This window comes from Nipponia nippon, unplaced genomic scaffold, assembly GCF_047370975.1.
Source record: "Nipponia nippon isolate SJK-2023a ecotype South Korea unplaced genomic scaffold, ASM4737097v1 scaffold_23, whole genome shotgun sequence".
NCBI classification, from domain to species: domain Eukaryota; kingdom Metazoa; phylum Chordata; class Aves; order Pelecaniformes; family Threskiornithidae; genus Nipponia; species Nipponia nippon.
Window position 1 is genome coordinate 7,810,516 of NW_028262340.1, and position 25,224 is coordinate 7,835,739.

At 53.1% G+C, this 25,224-nt stretch overlaps 1 protein-coding gene across 10 annotated transcripts; it reads left to right on the forward strand.

Moving 5' to 3' along the window:
- Positions 1-2,303: 2,303 nt before the first annotated feature.
- DHDDS (dehydrodolichyl diphosphate synthase subunit) lies at positions 2,304-19,300 on the forward strand. Of its 10 annotated transcripts, XM_087760821.1 has the most exons (16): positions 2,340-3,085; positions 3,743-3,834; positions 4,740-4,856; positions 5,480-5,622; positions 6,986-7,102; positions 7,302-7,403; positions 8,070-8,184; positions 10,148-10,255; positions 12,406-12,999; positions 14,165-14,235; positions 14,340-15,980; positions 16,701-16,745; positions 17,081-17,110; positions 17,434-17,484; positions 17,826-17,921; positions 18,376-19,300. In XM_087760821.1, the coding sequence occupies exons 2-9, from the start codon at positions 3,772-3,774 to the stop codon at positions 12,640-12,642; spliced, it is 1,002 nt and encodes a 333-aa protein (XP_087616947.1). In that variant the 5' UTR covers positions 2,340-3,085; positions 3,743-3,771; the 3' UTR covers positions 12,643-12,999; positions 14,165-14,235; positions 14,340-15,980; positions 16,701-16,745; positions 17,081-17,110; positions 17,434-17,484; positions 17,826-17,921; positions 18,376-19,300. The 10 variants fall into 10 exon arrangements, with proteins under 10 accessions (XP_087616950.1, XP_087616952.1, XP_087616954.1 ...); XM_087760826.1 differs by lacking the exon at positions 12,406-12,999 and having other exon boundaries at positions 2,329-3,085; positions 15,210-15,980; XM_087760828.1 differs by lacking the exon at positions 12,406-12,999 and having other exon boundaries at positions 2,330-3,085; positions 14,106-14,235.
- Positions 19,301-25,224: the final 5,924 nt, after the last annotated feature.

Consider the following 25,224-nt stretch of genomic DNA (forward strand, 5'->3'; position numbering starts at 1 on the left):
ATCATCACCCACCCTGCCCATGCTCGGCTCGCAGGCGCTGGGCACTATGCATTACGGGACAGTGAATCGCGGGCGGATGAGGCTGCACACTCAGGGTCCTGCTGTAACATGGGAGCGTTTGAATGTATGAGAAAAAGATGGCCCTCACGAGAGGGTGTCTCCCCTGGTGCAAAAGCCTGGAGTCACAAGATTGTCTACGAGGAGACGGAAGAATGTAATCCATGTTTACTGCTAGCAACCAAAGCTTGTTTGTGTCAAACTCTTGACTTTTTATGAAGTGGGTGGGAGGGAGGGAGTAATCGGGGTGGCTGTGCGTGGCTCAGGGCTTACCCCGGGCTGCGCTTTCCAAAGAGGTTTCCTGCGGGAGTCCCTGCAGCGAGATCCCCAGTTCCTGTTGCTGCAGGTTCTTCCCCCTCCTTTCATTTTTTTTTTTAATTTGTTTTTGTACCAACTATGTAAAATGTGTTTTTTTCTTTTCTGGAAAAAAAAAAAAATAAAGACCATGAGCAATGGCTGCTGGTGATGTTCTGTGTGCGGTTACTCTTTTTCTTTTCCTCCCCTGGGGCTGAGAAGCCCAGACCCAAAACGGGTGCTGCCTGGGCAGAGGGGCAGGGAGTGCTGGGAACTGAGGCTCCCCACGGCTGCCTCGACTTGCAGCCAACAACCAGCCTGGCCGTGCTGCCAGCTTCCAGCACCGCAAAACCCCCCTGGCCTCGCTACCAGCCTGCAGCCGCCTCTCCCCACACCCCACCCACCCTCGCCGCCCCCCACAACCGACCCAGCCCCACCGTCAGCTTGCAGCGACCCGTGAACGCCCTGGTTGCACCAGGCCACCCCAACTCTGCCCCGGCGCTGTCAGCCCCCCCGTAACTGCCCCGGCCCTGCCAGGCTGCCTCAAAACCAAGCTGGCGCCCCGTCAGCCTGCAGCCGCCCCATAGCCACGCTGGCCCCGCTGTTGGCCTGCAGAGCCCTGCTCTCCGGAGCTGCCCTGGCCCTTCTGGGCTGTCCCATAGCCACCCTGGCCCTGCTGCTGGCCTGTTGGCCTGACCTCGGTGCTGGGGAAGGTTATGGAGCAGATCGTCCTGATGGCCATCATGCAGCATGTGCGGGACAACCATGGGATCAGGCCCAGTCAGCGTGGGTTCATGAAGGGCAGGTCCTGCTGAGCAGCCTGATCCGTGACAAGGGGACCCTTGGTGGATGAGGGGAAGGCGTCTGCCTGGGCTTCAGTAAAGCCTTTGGCACTGTTTCCCACAGCATTCTCCTGCAGAAAACGGCTGCTCATGGCCTGGGCGGGCATGCTCTTCACTGGGTAAAAAACCGGCTGGGTGGCTGGGCCCAAAGAGTGGTGGTGAATGGAGTTAAACACAGTTGGCAGCCGGTCACCAGTGGTGTTCCCCAGGGCTCCGTACTGGGGCCAGTTCTGTTCAATGTCTTTATCAAGGATCTGGACGAGGGGATCGAGGGCACCCTCAGTCAGTTTGCAGGTGACACCCAGTCGGGCGGGAGCGTTGATCTGCTGGGGGGCAGGGAGGCTCTGCAGAGGGCCCTGGCCAGGCTGGGGCAATGGGCCCAGGCACTGGGTGAGGGTCAGCAAGGCTCAGGGCCGGGTCCTGCACTGGGGGCACAACAGCCCCAGGCACCGCTGCAGGCGTGGGGAGGAGCGGCTGGGAGCTGCCCGGCGGGAACGGGCCTGGGGGTGCTGGTCGCCAGCCGGGCGAATGTGAGCCAGCAGTGTGCCCAGGTGGCCAAGAGGGCCAACGGCACCCTGGCTTGTATCAGGAACAGTGTGGCCAGCAGGAGCAGGGCAGGGATGGTCCCCCTGTGCTGGGCACTGGTGAGGCCGCCCCTCGAATGCTGTGCTCAGCGCTGGGCCCCTCACCCCACGAAGGCCATGGAGGGGCTGGAGCGTGGCCAGAGCAGGGCAGCGAGGCTGGGGCAGGAGCTGGAGCCCAAGGCTGGGGAGGAGCGGCTGGGGGAGCTGGGGGGGCTCAGCCTGGAGAAGAGGAGGCTGAGGGGAGCCCTCATCGCTCTCTGCAGCTGCCTGAAAGGAGGCTGGAGCCGGGGGGGGTCGGTCCCCTCTCCCCAGTAACAAGCGCTGGGACGAGAGGGAACGGCCTCCAGCTGCGCCAGGGCAGGGTTGGGTTGGATGCTGGGAAGAGCTCCTTCACCCGAAGGGCTGCCAGGCGCCGGCCCGGGCTGCCCAGGGCGGGGGCTGAGCCCCGCGGGGGTGTTTAAAAGCCGGTGGATGCGGTGTGTGGGGACACGGGCGAGGGGCGGCCCTGGCAGCGGCGGGACGCCATTACCTTCACGGCCTCTGCCAACCGTCGCCCCACGCGCACGAGCCCCGCCCCGCCCCGCCCCGCCCCGCTGCGCCTGCGCGCGCTCCCCGCCCCGGGCGCCGGCGGGTGACGCAAGCGGAAGCGCACGTCACCCTCCGCGGGGGCTGAGGCGGCGCCGCCGGGACAGGTAACGGGCAGCGGGGCGGCCCGCGGGGCGGGGGGGCTCCTTCCACCGCTTCGCTCCCCTCACGGGGCCGGGGGAGCCCCGAGGGACGCCCCCTCCCCGCCGTCGGCTCCCCGGCTCCCCCGTGCCTGGCGGGGAAGGCTGCCGAGGGCCTGCCTCACCTGGGGGCGCCCCGGTGCCCTTCCCCTTCTCCTCCGCGTCCGCAGGCAGTCGGCAGGGAGAGCCCCCTCCCGGGGGGAGAGCGGCCGAGGGCCGCCGCGCCGCCTGGCTGCGCCCACCCGGCTGGGCCGGAGCGGGTCACGGCCCCCTGGGGCCCTGCCCCGGGCTCGCAGGCAAGGGGTTTCTCTGTGAGGGTCGTTTTTTAAGATGACTGCCTGAAACCGTGTGTACAAGGTGGATTGCTGTGAGCAGCCAGCGATGGCACTGGAAGAGGAGGTGTTCTCAGCCTGAGCTCTTCAAGGGGAGCATTAAGAGCTTCAGTAACAGAGCCCGAGGTTCAGCAGCTCCTTGCCTTAACGTTTTGTGGCCGCATTTGTGGCGAGGCGTCCCTTCCCAAGGGAGGAGGCCGATACGGAAAATTAATGCAGTCAGTGTAATGTGAACCTGCTTCGGTCCCTGGGTGAGTACCGGGTGGTGGGACCTGGACTGTTGCCCCCGCAGCTCTCTCATCATAGCTGCTTCGCCCGTGTCTGTCAGGGTTCCTAGCTGAGAGAGCTGAAGATTAACGTGGAAGTTCAGCAGACTCTTGTATCTTGTTAGCTCAAACCAGATGCTTGTATTTGATGTGCAGATAACGTGGTAAAAAACCCAAGATTTTTACAGCTCCAGAGGCTAAAGTTCCCTGCTCGTGAAAAGGAACGTCAGCGGTGACACTAGTGCAGGGTAGCGGGTGATGTAGGTGGTTGCTCCATTTGAAGGGTCCCCAAGAACTCCAACGCAGAAGCATTGAAGGTCGGTTTGCGCTGCTGCCACCCTGTGACTCGCCTGGTGGTAGCCCAAGTTGTGGGTCTGTACTAACTCACCAGCTAGTCTGGCTGGAAGACGCAGTAAGGTTTTATTCTTGCTACCAGCTAGTGCAGAATCCACTCTCGTGACAGACAGCTGGAAAACTCCAGAGCTCATTTCTGAGCTCCCCTGTTGTCTGCTTATCGAAGTACTTGTGCAGATGATAAAAAGGGTGTCAAAGCTTATTTTTCCAAGGCGATGGTTTGTAGCGTTGCTTTGGGCTCAGACAGAATCTTCTGTACCTCTAACCCCTTTACTTTTGTCTTCCCAGTGAAAAAGAAAAGGAGCTCTCGGTAAGACATGTCGTGGATCAGAGAAGGCGAGCTGACCATCCTAGAGAGATTTTGTGCCAACATCATTAAGGTAAGGAATGGATTTGGTTACCTGCGGTAAAGAATTGGCAGGGTCATCAGGGTTTGGAGCGAAACTGTCTCTGGCCGCTTTGCTCTAAAGTACGGCATTGCTGCCAAGGGTACATATTAATGCTGGCACTGGATGTACATCCCTAAACAGCATTTCAGGATGGAAAATTACTTAAGCTTAGTCTTGCAAATGAGCAGGGCTGTAGGCAGTGCTTGCCAATAATGAGCTTACACTCCCAGGCTTCCATGGTTTGTGCCCTTGCTGAGGAAGGCAGGGCATGGGAGGAGGGAGGGAAGCAAGATGGTCGGATTATGAGTCTAAGAAATGAAACTGAGTTGTTTGTGAGTAGAATAATAACTCGCCAGTTCCAGGAAAATTCTGTCCTTGCTCAGCAGAGTCTCGAGACTGGTGATGCTGTCCTTCTCGCAGAAGGATCTGTGCAGACCCAGTGAGGTCAGCGGAAAGGAATACTCCTCTTAAGTGGGGGAAAGTCTCGTGACTTTTTTTCTTTTAAGTTAATTGTGTCTGTGAAAATGCCCTTGAACTCTGAAATAAAAAATACGTACAATTACGGCAGCATAAAACTGCGTGCACTCTCGCCCGTGGCTGCAGCGGTAGCTGTGGCAGTGCTGCTCTCTCTCCTGAGTACTGCAGGTCTCTGTCATGCGACAGAAACGGGGAGGGCAAAGGCGCTTTTCAGTTGAGGCAATTGTCACTGCTGACATGCTTTTTAGAGAGCCTGGGGATAGCAAGGAGGTAATTAGCATCTTACTGTTTCCAGCTCCAGAGGTGGAGCTGGGAGATACACCCTGCGCTCCTACAAACAGCGGGACTAAACTCTGCGATGCAAGATGCCAGCTTGGCTGTTCGCTTCCTGGTCTCCTGTGTTTCTCCTTGTTTTCTAGGCAGGTCCAATGCCCAAGCATGTTGCCTTCATCATGGATGGCAATCGCCGTTATGCCCAAAAGTGCCACGTGGAGAGACAGCAGGGGCATTCGCAAGGCTTTGATAAGCTGGCACAGGTGGGAAGGATGTTTGCTGCCTTTCGGTTGTGTGTTGAAAGTCTGAGCCGTGTTCACCGGCTGACTTGTTTACTGCTCGGCTGGAGCGTTGTGTTCCTGTTCTTCGCTGGAGCCAGGCACAGCTTGGAGCTGACGTTAGTCATCAAGGTTCCCAGCTTCAGCTCCTCTCTCTCTCTTCCGGTTATCTTGCAGAGTCATTCTAGTAAACCATTTTTTTCCCCTCTGTTTTACACTAGATTAAAATATCTGCCTTGCAGATCTTGAAGCTTTTAGTTCTGTGAAGCAAGTTGAATTTCTTTGAAAATGTTTTGAAGGGTACGGTATTATATAATTTATAATGTCATCTACAAGAAGTGCTTTCCCTGGCTGGATTAGTGCCATATCTGTTGTGGATTCACATCCTTGGGTAGTGATATTTTCCTCCTGTTCTTTAAGACGAATCTGAAATTCTCATCAAGTGGGTTTCATTGTCAGCTCTTGATGGCTGTTTCTTTTGATCCAGTCGTAGCGTAGTGGGCAATGACAGGAAGGTGTTCGCCGTGGAGAAGCTGGGTCTTGCTGACCTGTCTGGTTGAGTCTGTTTATCTGACTTCTGTTTTCCATTATATTTTGTTGTCTTGCAGACACTACGGTGGTGCTTAAATCTGGGCATTCGGGAGGTCACCGTTTACGCCTTTAGTATTGAGAACTTTAAACGCTCCAAGGAGGAGGTGGATGGACTAATGGATCTGGCAAGACAGAAATTTAGCCGCCTGCTGGAAGAACAGTAAGAATCCTCTCATGTCTGTATCCCACAGGGTGGAACTAAAGCAGAACGTGATTCAGAGGTGTTTCCAGGGACGTTACAAGTTGTGAAAATTGATTAAATGAAGGAAGCCGTTCTCCACCTCCAGCTAGAGATTTGTGTTGAGGGGCTCTGCCTGCCTGGGTGGGATGTATGGTCCTGAGCACGCACAGTCCCCAAGCACACCAGATTTGTGTCTGTGGCTTACTCCGCAACGATCCCATCCAAACAGTTGGAATACTGCAGCTTTCAGATGAGCACAGCACAGTTAGAAGTTCCTGCTTAGCACGAGAGTGCTAGACACCTTGTTTTCTGGAAGTGTCAAAGCCTTGTCTTAAATTCTGTCATAGAATTCTTGGCAGATCAGAGTTTAGCTCGGTAACTTGCGACTTCTACGTACGGGCACGTGGTGTGTTCAGTCACTTGTTGGAGATGGAGAACCCTTCACCTGCTGCGTGTAGATGGAACTAGTGCAGATGAGTGAGCAGGGAGTGGTGTGACAGCGCCTTGTTGCTCAGTGGATGTGTTTGTTTCCCTACACTGAACTGGTGCGAAGAGCGGTGCGTGGAAGGCGTGCTTACCTGGTTGAAGTAAATTTGAAAGGCAGTGAGGAGGCGCAGCTGGGAGAACGGGAGAGAGAGGGTGGCATGAGTGCGCTGGTACAAGTTGGGAGGATCAGGGCTATCTGAGCGCTGCACTACACCATGATTCGAAGGGGCCGTTTCCGTGGTTCACAGCCAATGTGGCCCTTTGTCAGGGAGTTGGTACCAGCAGACAGACAGCAGCAGGAACCGGTAACATCCCACGGGGTGTCCTGTCTGCTCGGAATAATGCTGTAGCAGGCATGGATGGTTTCCTGTCTCCTCTGACATTTGCTCCACCGCCCCCGTCCCACCCTCATACATTACTCTTTCCTTACACCAGAAAGTAGTTGTGCTACTCTGTGGGTGACCATTAGTCATCTTAATTTTTGATTAGTTATAGGTGGCCAGAGTCTATGGTCGTATTCTATGTTTTCCATATGGATTTTTATAACTTCAGGTAGGAATGCCTAACCTGGGATCATCTTCTAGTCCTTTGGTTATGTCTGTACCTCAGGAACTTGTATGGGGAATGATCAGTTTCCCCTTACGGAATGGTTTGGGATGATCCAATCTAAGCCAGGTGTCAACACCTGAAGAACATTTGGTTGTTTTGCCTTTTTCTAATTATCAGTTTTGCTGAAGCTATGCTTGCTACATGCCTGCCGTTTTCCTTTGGTGGATGTTACGCAAGGCAAACGTGGCCCTTGTGCAGGAGGGACCGATCTGTTCTCTGTAGTCCTCACTCTCCTTGTTGGGTGTAGGGAGAGCTTGAAGAAGCACGGTGTGTGTATCCGTGTCCTCGGGGACCTGCCACTTCTGCCCTTGGATATTCAGGAGCTGATTGCCCAAGCTGTGCTGGCAACTAGGAACTACAACAAGTAAGTAACGCACAGTTTAAAATAGCTGATACCTCACGCCTCCCTCTTCTGCCTGAGGCTGAGACTTGGCAGATTTGATACACCTTTTATTTTTTTCCCTTTCTCCTACAAGCACACATAACTGCTGTAGATATTCTTCTCTCTGTCATCTGCTGTACCTTCCTTAGGTTAGTCTTTCACATACTTCTCCTCTTTTCAGATGCTTTCTAAATGTCTGCTTTGCATATACATCGAGACACGAAATCAGCAATGCGGTCAGGGAGATGGCGTGGGGGGTGGAACAAGGACTGCTCGAACCCAGGTAACTCTTGTCTTTCTGTGTGTGGCTTTGTAGATGAAGACTGCCTGGTCTTACCTCCTACGCTTTATTAATAAACCTCTCAGAAGCCAAGTGGCTTTTAAATAGATCTCATTAAACCAGTATGACTGGAACAAGTGACTTAAAGTTACTATGCAATGTTTGGTTTTTATTATTTCAGCTACCATGGTGATAGATACACAACCAAGACAGAAGAGAAATTAGGTCTGTGTCTTAAGTTAGCTTAAATGTGAAGGCAGATTTTATGCCACAACAATTGGCTGCTTGGCTGGCAGTCTTAGCTATGAGGTCAAACAACAGATGAATCATGAAAACTGTTCCTCCACCCTGGAGGAGATGGAGTAGCTAGCACTTGGCTCTCTGCTCCAGATGGAAGTCCTCACAGTCTGGTTCCACCACTGTATTAAGTTTCAAAGAGCATGGGGGGGGGATGCTCTGGGGGCTGAAAAAGCGTTTGAAATTGCCTGTGGAGCAGGCAGCAGTGTCTGTCAGAAGCAAGCTGATGACTGGCTGTGGTACAGCTCCACCACCCAGTTTTAATCTGCAGTCCTGTGTTTATAAAAAAACGCTCCAGTAATTGTGATTTAGTAGTGCCAGCTCCCTCAGGTCAGGAAAGTGATCTTAATAAGATGCATCTGTCTTCCTTAGTGACGTGTCTGAATCGTTGCTCGATAAGTGTCTGTACACCAACAACTCCCCTGACCCAGACCTCCTGATTCGAACCTCTGGAGAGGTTCGGTTGAGTGATTTCTTGCTCTGGCAGGTAAAGCCTTTGTTTTCTTCTTGAAATATTCCATCTTTGCCTCGGAGAGCGTTCTACTGACTCCAGGCGTGAGCTGACATGAGGGCTCTTAAACTCTCTCTGCCAGGGGTTAGGTAGCTTCTTGGATGGACTGAGTGCTGGGGCACCTCTGCAGAATCTGTTTCTTGCTGTTCTGGGATTGCCTGAAATTCCTTGCAGCACAAGTCTGAAATTGCATCATTCTGAAATAATTAATTAATAATTAATAAGAAATCACAAATTAGTCTAGCTGACAGCACTCAAGGAAATCAAGGAAACTTTTGCTCCTCCTCGCATTTAGGTAATTCTTCATTTGATTGGTAAATTCCTGGCTTTGATTAATTTAACCTGGCAATATGTTTCCCGGGATGAGGAAATCCCAGGAAGGATTTTGAGATTCCTGGGAGAGGTGTTTGTCACATGTCAGCTGTGGGCATTGGAGGCGTAACCCTATAACGTACATGTAATGTACATCCCTGACCTGTCATGGTTTCAGAGGTTTACTTGACTTTTGTAATGAAACGAGACCCTGCAAGACAGGTCCTAAGGATGGCAAAGTCAAATCAGCATCATAGGCTGCAAAGCTAAAACACAGTAAATTCTTAACATACACAAAGTTCACGTCTTCCCATTTACAGTATCCAAAGCTGCTTCCGTTTCTCCCTCTCCTGTGCTAGGCAGTATTGACTTGTTTGTAACCCAGGCTTTGCAGGAGAACAGCTGAGTCGAGCTGCTTTACTTAAAGCTAACCATTTGTTTTACATGCACAATTTGGAGCCAAAACCCAATTGCCTGTAAGCAACCACATCAAGTGTTCCTATTCCAACTTATTCCATTGGCACGTTCACAGACGGTGTCTGGCCTGAGCTGCGGTTGCCTACCAAGGCATCTCCCTCTCCTCCCTGCACTTTTGGGCACACGTATGCCCTGGATGGGTGTCGATGCTGCAAACGAACATTTTGCCTGCTCCTCTGGGTGGTGGTCCTGGCCAAGGCGCCTCAGAGAGCGAGCTTGTAACTGGCGGAGCATTCCTGAGGAAACCAGTGCTCTGTGAGTCTGGCGGGCATGATGCCCCTCGCCTCTGCCGTGGATTGCAGCAGAGGAGAGCGTGTGCTTGTGCTCCCGCTCTGCCAGCTCACACACCAGAGCCTTAGTGCAGATTTCCCTTCGCTAGCAATCGCGTGTGTCCTGACAGCCCCAAAGTAGGACAGTGTGCTATTCACGATGATTCTCTGGTGTCAAGGAAAACGTCCTTATGGTGGTGTTTTGTTTTTTTTTTAATAGAATGGACACTAAGATTTTATATATGATTACAATCTTAAGAGTCAGCAGAGTCCTACTGAAGTGTTAGATTTTGTAATAATGCCCATAGAAACCCGCTTACCCTGAAACTTTGAGGGATCTGATGGTGAAAATAGGCTTTAACTTGAAAGCTTGCGTCTTTCAGCACTACGGTATCTTCAGTGCACCACAACTCGTAGATTCATTAAGCACTTTAAATGCCATGAGTGGGCAGCAAGGAATATCACGAGATGTCATTTGATGAATGGCTTAAATGTCATGTCCTGATCCTCAGTTCATCTGTTATTCCCTTAACTCGGCCTTTGGTAGGCCAGTGTTGCTATTTTAGTTTTGTTATAAGTCTGTGCTGCTTAAGCTATTAAAAATACCTCTGTGAAGACCAGCACAGCATTAGAAGGAATTCTGCTGGTATTCTTACAGGAATGGATGACTAGTGTCCCGGCATTAAAAACAAATTAGGAAGACTCTACGTTGTGCAATTTCAAACTCTCCTGGCTGGTATTTATTTCATTTTAAGTAGACTCTGACACAGCCTCGGTAAAATCTTTGTGGGGAAAAGGGCATGGTTTGACCAACAGAGCTGCATCTTGATGACTTTTCCCTCGCTAGATGATTAAATTGTTGGTGATCTTGCTTTCTGCAGACATCCCATTCATGCCTGGTGTTTCAGTCAGTCTTGTGGCCAGAATATTCCTTTTGGAACTTGTGTGAGGCTATCCTTCGCTTCCAGATGAACTACAGTGCCCTACAGGTAAGGGAGCCTTAGGGAGACGGAAAGCTCCACACAGCCTGTTGTCCGCACAGCAACGCGCTGGAGATCAGGTGAGAGAGCGCAAGTGGGAACAGAGGAATTGTTCATTCAGCGCTGTTAGCTAAGCTCTGGTTTCAGTAGCAGCTAATGCCAGATGCGTTGCTTCTCCTGTACCCGCATGGCTTTGTTACAACATCTTAGCGTGCGGACAGACTCCTCTGCTTTCGGGAATATCTAAAGTATGTGAAGTCACCGCTGGCTCTGTTACCAGCTCCAGCTGGTGAACGAGCAACGAGTATCTGTCCCCACTCCTCAGCTGACAGGACGGAACAAGTAAGCGCTCCTGATCTGCTGCAGGGCACAATCAGCCAGTGTAACTCAAACCCCTTCATCCGTGGCTGAAGCAAAGACTGCCGAGTTCACTCGGGAATGAGCAGGGAGAATTTGCGTGCTCTTCCTCGAACTCCGCTGTTGTTTCTAGGGTTGTAACAAGAGGGTTTAGAGTTTCCTTTCTGGGAGCTGAAGTGAGGCTGCCTGAGCTGTGAGCCTGTGGACAAGTGTCCTCTTCCTGGTGGGTCTAGATGTGCCTACTGAAGAGATTGTTCCTGTTGTCATTGTTCCTCTCCTCTTAGATTTGTTGTTGTGAGCTCTCCCTGACCTGGTTCAGATAAATCTGGCCAACTTAGTAGTGACTTAGTAATCTGGCTGTTTTTAAGCAAAACAAGTCTGGGAGCTGGAGCTCTTGATGGGGAAATCTGGGGGGCAGCAGCTTGTAGCACAGAGGCAGCAGTAACTGGCAGGAGGAGGAACTCAGTGTGGTGGCTCTTACCTCCACCATAGCTGGCTGCTAAGTGCGTCCGTTCCTTAACTATTTGTGTCCTCTGTTTTTAAAGACGGGCATTATATTGCCCTTTTCTGCCTTCAGGGACCTTGCTCACCTCTGAGAGTTGTCAGAGAGATTATAGACAGTCATGGTTATGGGTGAATTTAATCAGGCCCAGTCAGTCTGGGAGCATCCAAATTCTCCACGTCCTTAACCTCTTTTATTCCTGTGTCTGCCCTTTTTCCTACCAGCAATCCATTAATACAACTAATGGCAGCTCCCCTTCTGCGTGAAGAGGAAACTTGTGGGGGGGCTGAACAGGCTGATGATCTTCGCATTTCAGATAAGCGGAGCTACAGCAGTGGAGTGCTATCGATCAGGGGGCTTTCCGTAGCTAGGGGTATTTCTACTCTCATTCCTAGCACAACAGCAGCTCATTTACAGTGCCAGAGCGCAGACTGCTGACTCGGGCACAGGGAAAGTGTGGTGAAGAGAGAGTCAGGCTCTTGTTAGAATAATTATTTCTTCTTTCTCATTTGAAAGGCCAGCGCTCCCTAAGTGTGTGCGTGTCAGGTTATGTCACAGTGACCAGTTTTACTCTTTTTAAAAATGAAAGCTTAATATTCCTGCCTGCGGATGTGTTTTTGCTATTGGAGGCTGCAGGCTAGGATATGTGCAATAAGAAGAAATCCAAAAGTGATTCAAATGCATGAAGGGTAGGCAAGGGTAGCTACTGCCTTTACCTTTCTCCTGCCCACCCTGCTGTGTCTCGAGCCGGTACGTTATTAGATCACAGGCATTTGGGAATGCTGAGCCCACTCGCGCTTTTTTACTGAAGCTGTTTAGCTCAATACCTGATCATCAGCTCAAAGAATTGCCCCATCAATCATTGTTCTGAATCCCCTAAAACCTTTCGGCTGCCACGTGAATAGGATCAAAGCTTCTGTGATGACACTGGCAAGGACAGCTTGTGTGCGCCTCTGCGGTTTGGAAGTCCTCTTGTACACTGTTCCTCTCAGATTCCGATATCTGAGGGCTTTTCCACAATCTGCCGCGACCTTTATCTATTTTAACTAGGAGTTAACGCTGTGAGCGGAGTTGTGTCTTGGGGAGAAGGCCCAGAAGGATATCCCTGTGTTTTTTATAACCAATCAAGCAGGCTGCCTCAAAGCAGAGGGGGCGCACACAGAGCCACCCTTCATTTAACCTGCAGATGAATGGCCAAGCAGAGTCTGTTTCTTCCATAACCTGTGCTGCCTTGCATCTGTACCAGCGATGAGCTGAAAGGCCTGGCAAAGTGCTAACGCTCTGCTGCTTTTCACTCTAGAAGGCCAGAGACTCCTACATGGAGGAAAGGAGGCGACAACAGATGGAAAGGGATCAGGCTTACGTGACAAAGAAGCTGCAGCAGGAGGGGTTTGCGTCCCACGGAGACTCGCGGCGCCGACGGACACTGTTGCAGAAATGCACTGCCATGCGGGAAGAGAGAATCCAGGGCTTCCTACAGGCACTAGAGCACAAGAGAGTGGACTTCTTTGAAAGATTGTGTATGGTGTCTGCGTGACAGAGGGGCTGGGTTCTTCTTGGGAAGACAGTTTTTAACTGTGTTAGAGGGAACAGCTGCTGCCCGGAGGAGTTCGCTCGGTGTGGTTCTGCAGGGGGGATGCAGGGCTGCTCTAGGACTCTGTGCCCCCGCTGGCCCTGTCCGAGGGCAGGGACAGAGAACTGAACCTTTCTAGCTCTGTGAAGGCTGCCGAGAAAGGTAATGCCGTCCTCTCGCATCTCCCTGCCCCTGGTGTTGGAGAACACACGCACCCCGCCATACCTCCGCTGCTTGGTAGTTTACAGGCCTGACTGATTTGGTGAGAAGTTAACTAAAACGAGCCTCCGGTTCTGTTTGACTCCTCATGAATTGGCCGAGGTAAACCAATTCAGTCCTGCTAAGTCAGCCTGGACTTGAATTCTTTCCATGGCTTCGCAGTAGTGAATCTTCTGTTGAGATTTCCTCTGCTGTCCCATAACGGGAGCCTTGCTTTCCGTAGGGAGAGGATTGTTCCTGGTGTAGAAGGGAGCCCTGTGCCAAGCGGTGGCAGAGATATTCCCCACTGCCTCCTTCCTGACAGCATCTTGTCTTTTCCCCCCCTTGCTCTGCTGGTTTTGACGTGTCTGCTCTTGGCTTCCAAAGAGCTAAAGCGAGGTGTTGTCAGCCTTGCTGTAAAGAAAAAAAGATACTCCAGAGCTTCACCAGGTCCTGTGATCCCTCCTGAGCAGCCTGTCTGGGGAAAACCCAAACGCTGATGTTGAAACAGTCTGACTGTGTGTAGGAAAGAGGCTCCGAGCAGGCAAGGAAAAAGGATCGGTTGGGAATTAACTTCATGGCTTAAAAAGGAAAGGTTGTTAGCTAAAACCAGGTGATGGATACAGCATGCCAAAGGCCTCTGAGACCTCTCTGGAGCTATGACTTCACATCCTGCTTCCCGGGAATGAGGGTGGGTTTGGTTCAGGAATACAGTAGCCAAAACCAACTGCTGACCCCAGCCAAAATGGTTTAGAAGGGCTGTTCAGCTGACTTTAATGGGAGTGGCCGGAGCAGCTGTGGAGTGGTGTTTGTTCTCAGTTTTCCATCGGCAGGGAGATGGACTAGCTAATTTCCAAGATTGTTTCCGTCTCTAATTTCTCCTGGTTTCCGTCCCCATGGTCAAAATAACAGAAAATGTCTTGATTTTTGTTTCGGATGCACATACAGGTGCAGCAGTGCCAGCTGTTGCTGTTTTTAAAGTGTTCCTTTTTACCTCCAGGTGAAAACTAGAAAATGCAGATTTAGAAGACTTGTAAGTGCTGCAAACTCAGCACTTTGAATGTGATTGTGAAGAGGATAACTCCATTGTCAAATCGTGAATAAAGCTTACTTGTACCAAACTTATTTAAAAAATAAGCCGAACATTTGAAAGTACGCAGAGCTGCTTATTCTAAGGTGTGATGAAGTTGGCATCCAGGTCTAATGTAATATTGTTTAACCTGTGTCAGACTCCTCATCTGATTCCTGTTAGACTGGAAGCGATTTGAAGGCTGTGTTCTTTTTGCAGTCTAGTGGGAGCGATTTGCTGACAGCCCCAGGCTTGGCCACGTGAAGCTCCGGGCACCCACCTCCTCCCATGTAAGTAGCAAACGTAGCTTGGATAAAAGCATGCTGTGGTGGTGGGAGCTGGCGATTTTAAACTTCTTTTGCTGTATTTTATTTTCTCTGTCTTCACATTTCAGGAAGCTGTCTGTGGAAATAGTTTACTCTCCATGAGATGGAGCACTCTCCAGTCTGCTTTGCCAGGCTGATGGGGAGACTGTCTTCTACCCGAGAATGTATTTTTGCCTTAAAAAAAGAAAAAGAAAAGGTTTTCAGTTAGTTATGATGATACAGGTGACCAAAGCTACAGGGGTGGCTTTCCACAAAGCAGCAGTGCTGTTGCAGGTGTGGTAATTGAAGGATTTGGTTTACAAAAGGCTTGAAGGGAAAGTTTCAATCCCATTTATAAAAAAGCTGTTGCTGTAGTAGGGTAGGAGAAAAAGCTCTTCAAGCAGTGGAAAAAGGCTTGTGTTACCTGACAGCTTGTTTACTCCACTGGCATCAGTTATTCTAGTAAGATACCAGTTTTCCCTGTGAGCCTTGCTTCGTTAGGGGCTGGGCATGAGTTATACAGGCAAACTCCGACTTTTGGGAGCGCCTCTTTCCTGCGGATCCTTGTGGCAGTTGTGGAAATGGAGCTACAGGCTCTAAACTTCCCTCATGAATGTTTTGATGGTGCAGATGTGAAGAATCAGCATGACTGGAAAAAGGCGCTTTTCTGGCGTTCGAGGTCTGAAAAAGCCCGAGGCGTTACCTGGGAAGGAAGGGGGGAAGCGTGCTGCTTGGGGTGGGTTTTCTGGATGAGGCTGAGTGAAAAGGTGGGAAGTCTGAGGCACGACGAAGCGTACAGCGTGTAACGGGGCTGCAGCAGGCGCGCTGAGCCTGCGCCCAGGTGTGAGAAACGGCCCCCGCGGGAAGGAGCCCAACTTTACCAGCTGCTTAGTGCAACCTGTGTGAACCGTTTGGGTGTCGTTTTCTTGCATTTTGATGTATTTTTTGTCTTCCTTCAGCCCTGCCTCCTCTCGGGCCGCAGCTCTCCCGGGGGGTGCTCCGCCGCCCCCCGCGCCTGGTGCTGAAGGAACAGCTCCGCTCACCTGCGCGCTGCCCCGCGGCGGGCGCTCCCCCCTCCCCGGGGCGCCGTGTCCCGCAGCCGGGCAGGCCCCGCCGCCCTCCGCGCTGCTGCTTTTCTCCTTTTCCCCCTTTTTTCCGCCTGCCCCCCCCCCCCCCCGGGTTTTTCCCGCCCGCGGAGCTCTGCGGGCAGGCGCGCGGGAAGGCGGCGGGCGGGGAGGGAGGGGGGCGCGAGGCCCAGCTGCGCGCGCGCCACCTCCTCCGTGCCCCCCCCCCCCATCCCCTCCCTCCCCGCCTGGCCCCACCCCACGTGACCCCGGCGGGCCAATGGGCAGGCGGGGCGGTGGGGATCCGGCTGGAACCGGTTGGGCCGCGTCCGGCTCTATATAAAACTTTATAAACACCCGATTCAAATTAGTGGGGTCGGGAGCCAGCCCAGCCAGCCGGGAGGCCGCCCCGCCGCGCCGCCCGCCGCCCGCGCCGCCGCTCCGCGCCCTCCGTCCCCCCTTCCCCTCACCCCCTTCCCCCGCTTCTCGCCGCCGCCCCGGACCGAGCGCGCCCGGCTCCCCCACCCCCCCCCCCTTCCTCCGCCTTCTCCCTCCGCCCCCTCACGCCGCCCAGCCGAGCGCCGCTCTCCTCGCGCGCGCACACACACACACACACACACACACACACACACAACGCGCCCGCACGGAGCCATGCCGAAGAGAAAGGTACGTGGCGGCGGCGGGCCGGGGGAGCGGGCCGCCCCGCCGCGCCCCTCCGCCGCAGGGGCCTACCTTCCCGCGGCCCCCCCCGCCGCCCGCGCCCGTGGAGGGGGGGCGGGACTACGCGCTCCCCCCCCCCCCCCCCCCTTTCGGGGCGGTAACGGTTGCGAGGTGGCGCGCGAGGCCCCAACGGGCGCGGGGGTGGGGGCGGGGCGGCGCGGAGACCGTTACCGGCCGCGCGCGTGGGGGCTAACGGCCGCGGGGGGGAGGGGAGGGAGGGGAGGGGCGCGCGCCGAGCGGCGCCGGTCCGATCCGGTTGGTTTTGGCGGGAGGTCGGGGCGGGGGGGGGAGGGGAGCGCCGGTGGGGCGGGAAAGGGCGGGAAGCGGCCGCGCTGCTTTGCCGCCAAAACCGCCGCCCCGCGGGGGCGGGAGCGGGGCCTCCCTGAAGGGGCAGCGCCGTCCCCCGGGGCGGGGGGGGGTGTCGGTGCGGGGCGGACCCGCGGCGGAGCGGCTGCCGCCCCGGCCCCTCCCCGCACCGCGGCGGCCTCCGGAGCGCTGTCGGCGGGCGGCCCGGGCAGGTGGGGGGAGCCCCGGGGCGCGGTGGAGGCCGGGCTCCCCGCGGGAAGCGCTCCCTTGGCGGTGGCGGGTGGAAATAACGGCTGGTGCGGGCGCGGGGGCTGAGCGCGCCGCCCCTCAACTTGGCGCGACTTCTGCTTCACCTCCTAGGCCGAAGGAGATACCAAGGGCGATAAGGCCAAAGTTAAGGATGAGGTGAGAAGCTCGATGTTCTGAGAAAGTTGGATCATAAAGTGCTGATGTTGGAGAATGAGGTTTAACTTTCATCAAAATAAAGAACTGGGGGGGGCTGGTCTTAATCGATTCTGACTTTTCCAAGTATTACCTGTCCTTTAACCATGAAACTTGACTGCTCTCAGCTGTTCGTAGTGATTTCCGACGGGATAGCCTCTCGTTTCTTGAGAACGGGGGGAAAAAGTGACCTAAAAACTTAAACATTAGTTCTGGGATTTTACTGCTTTGAAATGAGACTCGCTTATGAGAGTTCATATTGCATCACGTTAAATTCAATCATTTTTCTTTTTAAATAGCCACAACGGAGATCGGCGAGGTTATCTGCTGTGAGTATTCTCTTGTTGAGCAGAGATGTCCCAACACTTCATACTTTTAAGCTTGCGCGTTACCTACCGTGTCTGTGCGAGAACTGTAGGTATTCTGGAGAGCCGCGTCGTTCAGGCGAACGAAAGTTACTGGCTTAACGCGCTGCCCCAGTGTGCGGCGTTGTGGGAGTGGTGGGATAATTGACAAATCAAGTAAGTGCTTCAGTTTCAAATGTTTTGATTTGCTTTCCTAGAACTAAAATATTGGGGTTGAATGTTTTCAAAAACTAGTATGTTTCTCTTAAAGTACTTTGAATAACACAAACGTTTTTTCTCACTTACAGAAGCCGGCCCCTCCGAAGCCAGAGCCTAAACCTAAAAAGGCAGCTCCAAAGGTAAGCAGTTGTGTCAGTGCTATTGCTGAGAGGTAAACGGGTTGTCCGGTAATAACTCGCGAAGCTCTGAGTAACAGCGCGTGCAGTGGTGAAATCGAGCTGCATCGTCACTCCTGTAAGTTACGCTGAAAACTTTGAACTTTACAAAACTCGCATGGGAAGCACCGAAGTGGAGACTCTTCGCAGTTGCTGTCGGTCTCTTAAACACGCGGATGTTTGTGTGTTCCGTTCTTTTCGGGCCAACATCCAGTGTTGGTTTTTACCACGCTGGTTTTGGATTCTTGTGGCTCAGTGGCTGGATGTTGGTAATTGCAATGGCGCGCGTCATCTTGCATTTACAGAAGAGCGAGAAGTTGCCCAAGGGAAAGAAGGGGAAAGCTGATGCTGGCAAGGAGGGAAACAACCCTGCAGAAAACGGAGATGCCAAAACAGACCAGGTACAACAGCGGCGCTGGCAGCTTGCGTCATGTCAGCAAATTATTTTTTTCCCCTATCGAACACAGGCAGGTCTAGGCTTGCACTAACGAAGAGGAATTATTGCTCGATTATTTAGGCCCGTTGCTGATGACGCTACCAGCGCATCTACAGGGGTTGGGGGGCGTCGCTCGGGCGCTAAAAGAGTTAAAGCTGTCTGTTTGCCAGCTGAAGTTGCCACAGGAAAGTTACTGTTCTGCCTGGTTCTGAAAACACGTAATAAAGCAACTTCAGGTTGTCTGTTACCGTGCTTCAGGTGTGCGACTTCGTTGTGTTAGAAGGCGGGGTGGTGCAGCCCAGATACGGTGGTGTTTTTTTTTCTTTTCTGTTGCGAGAGTGGCTGCTCAGAAAAACGCGTTATCAGTTGTTTGGTGCCAGCGCGTGGTGTATATTGACTGGTTCCCCTTTTTCTTCTAGGCACAGAAAGCCGAAGGTGCTGGTGAAGCCAAGTAAAATGTGTGAATTTTTGATAACTGTGTACTTCTGGTGACTGTACAGTTTGAAATACTATTTTTTATCAAGTTTTATAACAATGCAGAATTTTGTTTTACTTTTTTTTTAAGCTATGTTGTTAGCACACAGACCGCTTCGTTGTTGTGTTTTGAGGGGGGGCAGTGGGGACAAATGTCACTTAGTCTATTTCTCGGAACCTAAATTTTAATAAGAAAAGTTTTCCCGGTCCCCCAGTTTTTGGAAGAAGGGCTCTTCCCGAGTAGCGGAGGAAGGGCTTCCTTCATGCTGTCCGTCTCCCACGTTCTGTGGAGTGCATCCGAGTGAACATCGAAGCTCCCAAGATGCCCGTTGCCGACTTCAAAACCGCAGTGTGTCATGCCCTCTGTGTTTCCTTGCGCGTCCTCGTTGCTTGCCTGGAGCCTGTCGCTCCGAACTACTCCGAACTGCGGCAAAAACGGCGTTTTGGGACTTGCCGCTCGCTCTGACCGCGCTGCCGGGTGATCCTGACGTCTGGGGTCGCGTTTGGGGTATAACGCCTCTAAAAGGAGCTGTAATTCCTCTTTTATATTGTGGATCTTCAGATTAAGAAACCCGCGTTTTAATTTCTTCCCTCTAAAAGTCAGGGTAGGTTTGTGAAGAGTTGTTAAACAACATGCTAAATGTGAAAGCGTCCACCCTCACTCTAAACGTTTCCCTCTACGACTATGAAATGAAGATTCTTCGGTTTTATAGCAACTTTTGCGTTTTGGTAGTCCATGAAGGGAGGGGAGTTTGACAGTTGTTGTAAAATGTTGCCGATTGTAGCCCATGTCCTGCCTAAATTGCCATGATTGTTTATGAAAAGTACCTTTAATAAAGCTGGATACGGTTTGGCTTGGACTGTTCTTAACGCCTTTCTAATTCCTCTTGCCTTTGTTCCGTCTCTGCTGTGGTTAGTGCCAGGAGGGCGCTTGCTGTGCGTGTGTTTGTGTTTGTCTTCAGGCAGCGTTTTGCCGGTGGCCAGGAATCCGTTTTAAGCATCTTCACTGAGATAATTAATTGAGACTTAATTCACCAGCAAAAAGCGAGATTTCCTTACCCGAAAGCTGGGTCGCTGCAGGATGTTTTGAAACTGGGCTTACTGGGAGGCCCAAAATGGAGCATGGAAGTGAATCTACTGCGATAAATTGTCTTCGTTATTGTCTAAAAAGTAGTACTGTACAAAAAGGGGAAGAATACAGCAATCTTGCCGTCGCTGCGGAGAAAAATAAATTTTGGTAAGCTTTTCTTGGTAGTGAAACCAGAACTAGCTCCGTAAAACTGGTTGTGTGTCAGGTTCTGCACTGGAGCTTGAATATTGTTGGTTCTGCTAATCAAAGGCAGCCTTTGCTGCGGCAGTGATGGAGCGGGAACCGGGATTTCTTGGGTCAAAACGCACCGTTTTCGTAGTCGCTACTTCCACCACAGAGCAGAGCCGGACCGACGGCCCCGACCTGGGAGCGTCTCCTGCGGCAGCTCTCGCCAGCGGAATGTTTTTCCACCCCTGCTCGGCCCCCGGGACCCCGGTGCCTGCTCTCCCTTCGGCTCGGGCAGCTGTGGGCCCCGCACCGTTTTCAGAGGGAACCCAAGGACAAGGAGCAGGGCAGCGTCACATCCAGGTTTGTGACCGGAGCGCTCGAGGCGGTGTGGGACGGCCGGAGGCGCAGAAAGCAGCTGGGTACAAGCGTGCAACGTGAACTGCCTTTCCCTCCTGCCTTATCAGAGCCGGTACGTCTCCTGTTTGCCCCAGCAAACCTAAGAAAAATAACGTTCTGTGGTGCCTGTACCCCACCCGGGAGCAGCGGCTTAGAAACGGCCAACAAAAGCAGCGACAGGCGTTGAGCAACCGAGCCGTCGCATGCAGCCGCTGCTCCCCAGCGCGGGGAGCAGGGAGCAGAGGCAGTTCGCTGTCCCGGCCGTTCCCCGCGCCCGGGGAAAGCAAGGGTTTACACCAACGGGCTGCTGGGGTCCCGGGGCGCCGCTCTGGTTTGCTCTGCCCTGGCTGCAGAAGAGAGCTCGTTGCAGGGAGCGGGAGCAGCGCGAGCCCCGAGCGAGGGGGCGGGTGCGGGCCCCGCGCTTCCCAGCCGCTCCGGGTTTTCGGGTGCCGGAGGGAGATGAGCCGCGAGGCCGTGGAACGGGCTGAGCCTTGGGCCCGGCCTGGGCAGCGCCGTAGGCGCTCTCTGGACGGTGAAATTGGGGTTTCACCCAGGGATAGTGATGTCATTACCGTTACACGGAAATAATATTTTAATTAAATGTTTTAAAACGAGAAATTTCAAAATAGCCTACCTTGCTTTTGTCGAGCCTTACGCTACGCACAGTTCCAAAGGCATCGGGGTTCGCAGGGGTTGCCGCCGGCCGGGTCGCCAGCTGAACGCGCTGCTGTTCGCTGCGAACGTCTGTGGTTGGAAGGTCTCTTCGTCCCTAGTCGTAAAACGAAGTGCTGCTAATAAAGTGTCATCGCAGGGTGTCTTTTTGTTGAAGATCTTGCTGCTTAACTATTACTTAATCTCTTCAATACCTGGAAGTCTGAGCTGAGTGTCGCTGTGCTGTGCGTTACCGTACAGGACGTTTTCTCCAGCCGAGCAGGAAAATTATGATTTTATGTGGTAACTGCCACGTTTCTCTGTCGTTACTCAGCCGCGCTGCTTACAGCGAGCTCCCAAGCCTCCGTACGTTTCGGATGCGCCGAATCGACTGCCCTAATGTCTTTGCCAGGCGTTGCTTCGTGCCGACGCCGTAATACGCTTTGGAAAGTATTGGTGCTTCCGTTTTTGCTGCAAAACTCCTGTATTTCCCTTTATCCGGGTCTGAAATCCGCTTGCTGAGGGGAACGTCCCCTCTCCTCCCGACGCGCGGGAGTTGCTAGGGAAGGTTCAAACCCCTTGGATGATCTGCGTCTTGGCTACGCGAGGGTGCTGCAGGTCTCCTCTGCGCGAAGCGACGCAGGTGTTGGCTGCTGCGAGGTTCGAGCCTCTTGCTGCGTCTCCGGTGTTCCCGCTGGACGTGCCCTTGTGCCAGAGTTATTGCCCTCCTGGGCTTGTCGTGACACGCAGGGCTCATCCATTTCTCCTTAAGCAAATAGAGGGTGAGGGATGCTAGAGACAGTAAATCCAACTAATTAGTTCTGTAAATTAAAAGCTAAGGAGCGGGCAACCCTGTGCCGCAATGCATGCATGCCTGGTGGTTAGAATAGCCACAAATCTGCTGCTCCAGCTGCCAGAACGCCTTCAGCTAAAAGTAAGTTTTTCTGTTAAATTGTAATCGTTTTACATGGAAAATTGTCTCTGTGTATCTGCTGGGAACACGCCTTGTGCTGCCGGGCGCCGTGCATTCAGAAAGCTGGCCTGTCGGGCGGCCTTGGCGTTAGCACGGGCTTTGTCCCATTCGTTTGCGCTTACAGAAACCGGAGACCGCCAGCGTCTGATGCAAACGCGGCCAACGCGAAGAACTGCCCAGCGATCTCCTGTTGAGGGGCGCCGGTGCTGTGCAGTAACGCGCAGCATTTTCCAACTCAAAAGACAGAGAGCGTCCTGTTTTAAATCAAGCTGAAGATCTGAGCGTTAAAACAACTCCTGGGAAGGCACAACAACGGTTCCCGCTTGCAGCTGCTGGTTAGGAGAGGCCATGGGTTGCACTAACCCGAGGTGAAAATCCCAGTCCTAGGCGCAGAGATGAGTGGCGCTGCCAGAGCTGGGCGGCGCTGGCTTTGCTCCGTATCCCGGCCAGGAATTCGTCTCTGCTGTGGAAGGCATCATCCTCCGTGTCCCGTCCGCTGCCCTTCAATACTTCTCAAACGTTGGTGTCTGGAGGACCAGCAACGCCATTTCGGAAGGGTCCTGGTAACGTCCGGACGGCTCCATCGCTTCGCTTCAGCGGTTGCTGTGTGTCTCGAAAGCTGTGTCAGGCTCTTGGGCAGCACTGGCTACGCTGGATGTGTCCGGTACTTAAAATAAGACACAAAAGCTTTTTGCCTTTCTGCTAGTTACCCCCGTTCTCAACATTCGCTGTCAATTTGCATGATAGTTTTTCTCGTTCTGCTGTCTGATGCCTTTCCCACCGTCATTTTATCTGTCCTCTTACAGACAAACTTGCCTTGCACGAGGGACGTGCAGTGAACCCAGAGCTGATGCAATACGCCAGGGGCGTCGGAGTTGCAGCCACTCGGATGCGAAGGAGAAGAGCCGCGTCCAGGGTCCGGAGCCACCGCTGGCAGTCGAAAGGCAAATGAGTTCCGTGTCCCTCACCAGGCCTTGAAGGAGCAGTTGTGTACCAGTGTGGTTTAAACGCATGTAAAATCCGTGGCTATGCCACTAAATTGTTTCTCAGTTTATTAATTTCAGCGCAAATTGTCTGGGAAATAGACCCAAGCTGCCGTTATCATTTATTTGCCTCTTAATAGGTAAGATTGCAAAGAACGGCCGAGTTCTTAATGGCACTGAAGCCTTTGGCAGGCTTCCAGCAGAGCCTGGGGATGATTCTTCTTTTCCCAATGCTTCAGGTGTTTGCTGGGGCCTTAAGAACGTTTGGATTGCCGAGCAGTGACGGGGCAAAGCCTCTGGACTCCCCAAAGCAGCGTGCTAAGTGACGCTTAGAGCCGGGCAGAAGTTAACGTGAGCTCGTTGCAGGCCGTGGGTCGCTTAACCATAATCCTACAGCACCGCCTCACCCTAACCGGGATTTTACTTTCAAGTGAGAGTGGATTGGGCTAAAAAAACCCCTAAGAGCAAGGGAACCGGATCGTGGAGGGAGGACTCCCCAGGAACGACAAACTCCTGCTCCTCCTCATGCAGTGCCCTTGGATTAACGGGCTTGAGTTTCAGGATAATTTCCTCCCGCAGCAGTTTTCATCTTGCGTTCGCAGAGCTCGGTTATATTTGGAAAAAGCGGCAGCTTGCTCCTCCCGGCAGCCGAGCCCCGCCAGGGGTGGGTATGGAAAGGAACGAGGAAGGAAAAGGGACCGAGCTTCAGTGAGCGCACGCAGCGAATCTTGAGTTGCGGGATCATTTGCGTCGGAAGAATCACCCAGCTTGATGGCACGGGGATTTCGTTGTCCCTAAATCATCCCAGATATGGTAATGCCATACCCAGGGACTAATATTGCTGACTATAATTTCTGAGGAATGGGTCCTTATCCTGCAGTTCGCAGAGATGAAATGGAGCTACAGTTAAACTCACAATTTACAGTGCGAGCCCGTCCTCGATGGCGAGGGATGGGAAGGAGACGGTACGGGGGAGCTGCTTCTGGGAAAAGTCTGATCGAGGCTAACGAGGAGGGCGTACCGACTAATACAGGGCTTTAGTAAGTTGATGTTGGGAAGACTTCTGATGTGAAAGACTGGGTGGGATTTTTTAAACTATTTTGACAATCTTTCGGATTTTTAACCATCTCCTTGCAAAGGGAATTTTTAAGGTGCCAGAAAATCTATGGTGTGACAGAAGCAACAGCAATAGAAAACATCAGGGAAAACTTCCTAAACACGCAATCTATTCAAATGCATTAAAGTCTCCAAACAAGAACATTTTGTCGTCTCGGGTGCGTGAAACCGGGCTGGAGAAAGTGCTGCGAGAAGGTGGAAGGAACGGTCCTGCGGCGGCTGCGGGTGGCTGGGGCGCGCGAGGTTCCCTCCGGAGCGTCCGCAGGAAGAGTTTGCGTTCGCTACCAGATACGTAAACCCCCAGCTTTCCAGGTTTCCCCTTCTAAACAGATTTGATAGTGGATTTCATTTTATCTTACCCAATTATCCCGCCGAGTTTACTTTTGGATTTTTAACAAGTTTCCCTCCAGGCGACGGCTCTTCCCTGCTCTCGGGGTTGCTGGTTGCTGCTGCTGCGCAGAGGTGAGCGTACGCGGCAGTCGGGAGGCGAGAGAGGAGTTACTGTTAGGTTACTATTAACCTAGTTACGCTCGGTTACTATTTTAGCATTGCCCAGACAGGAGATCTTGTGTGCCTTTATTCTAATAAAGTGGTACCTCTGCGCTGATTGTTGATGGAAATAAGCGTTACCTCAGTGTAAGAGCGGAACGTACATAGACAGGGGTTCCTAGTCCAGCCTGAGCACTGGTTGTAAACTGAGGCAATTAAATTACTTTTTCTCGTCATTTCCTTCTTACTGGAGATAATGGCAGAGATTGTTACCGTGCTGGGGGTGTTTGGTGAAGAGGTTTTGCTGGACTGGTTCGAGGTGCCCAGGTTTCCCTGCCGTACCACGATCAAATCGGCTCCCGCGCTGGCAAGCCCTGCCGAAATCGAGGAAGGAAAATGCCGTGGATCTGAATTAATTTCTTTTGCAAAGAATACCTCCCCATTGCCAACAGTAAGCTGGGCCTGAGGGGCGCCGGCGGGGTTTGGCCTCTTCCCTGCCTTCGCCGCACGGTGGTACCGGAGCCACGGAATCGCGGCGGGGAAGGCAACGGGTGGCGGGCAGCCTCCCAAGGCAGCGCCGGCTGCCTGTCTGCAGACCCGGGGCCGCAGCCTGCCTTGTCCTGGTTTAGCACAATCCAACCTGTGCTACCTGCTTTCAGAGAGCGGGAGGAGCGCTGCTCCGGCAGCCTCCGTCCCCTGCTCTTCTGCCGCCTTCGAGGGTCAGCGTGAGACAAACGGCAATCGCCCGGGCAGCGCGAGCCCCCGCGGAGCCTCCCCGACGTGTCCGTGCCGTCACCTACGCGAGCGCTTTCCCGCTTTTGTTACGGTTTTCCTCGAAATCCAGACAGAGCGCGCAATTCCTTGCCAGCTTACGGGCACAGCTGATGTCGCGCAGGATCCCATCCGCGGTGTAGCGAGCCTTTGGGCT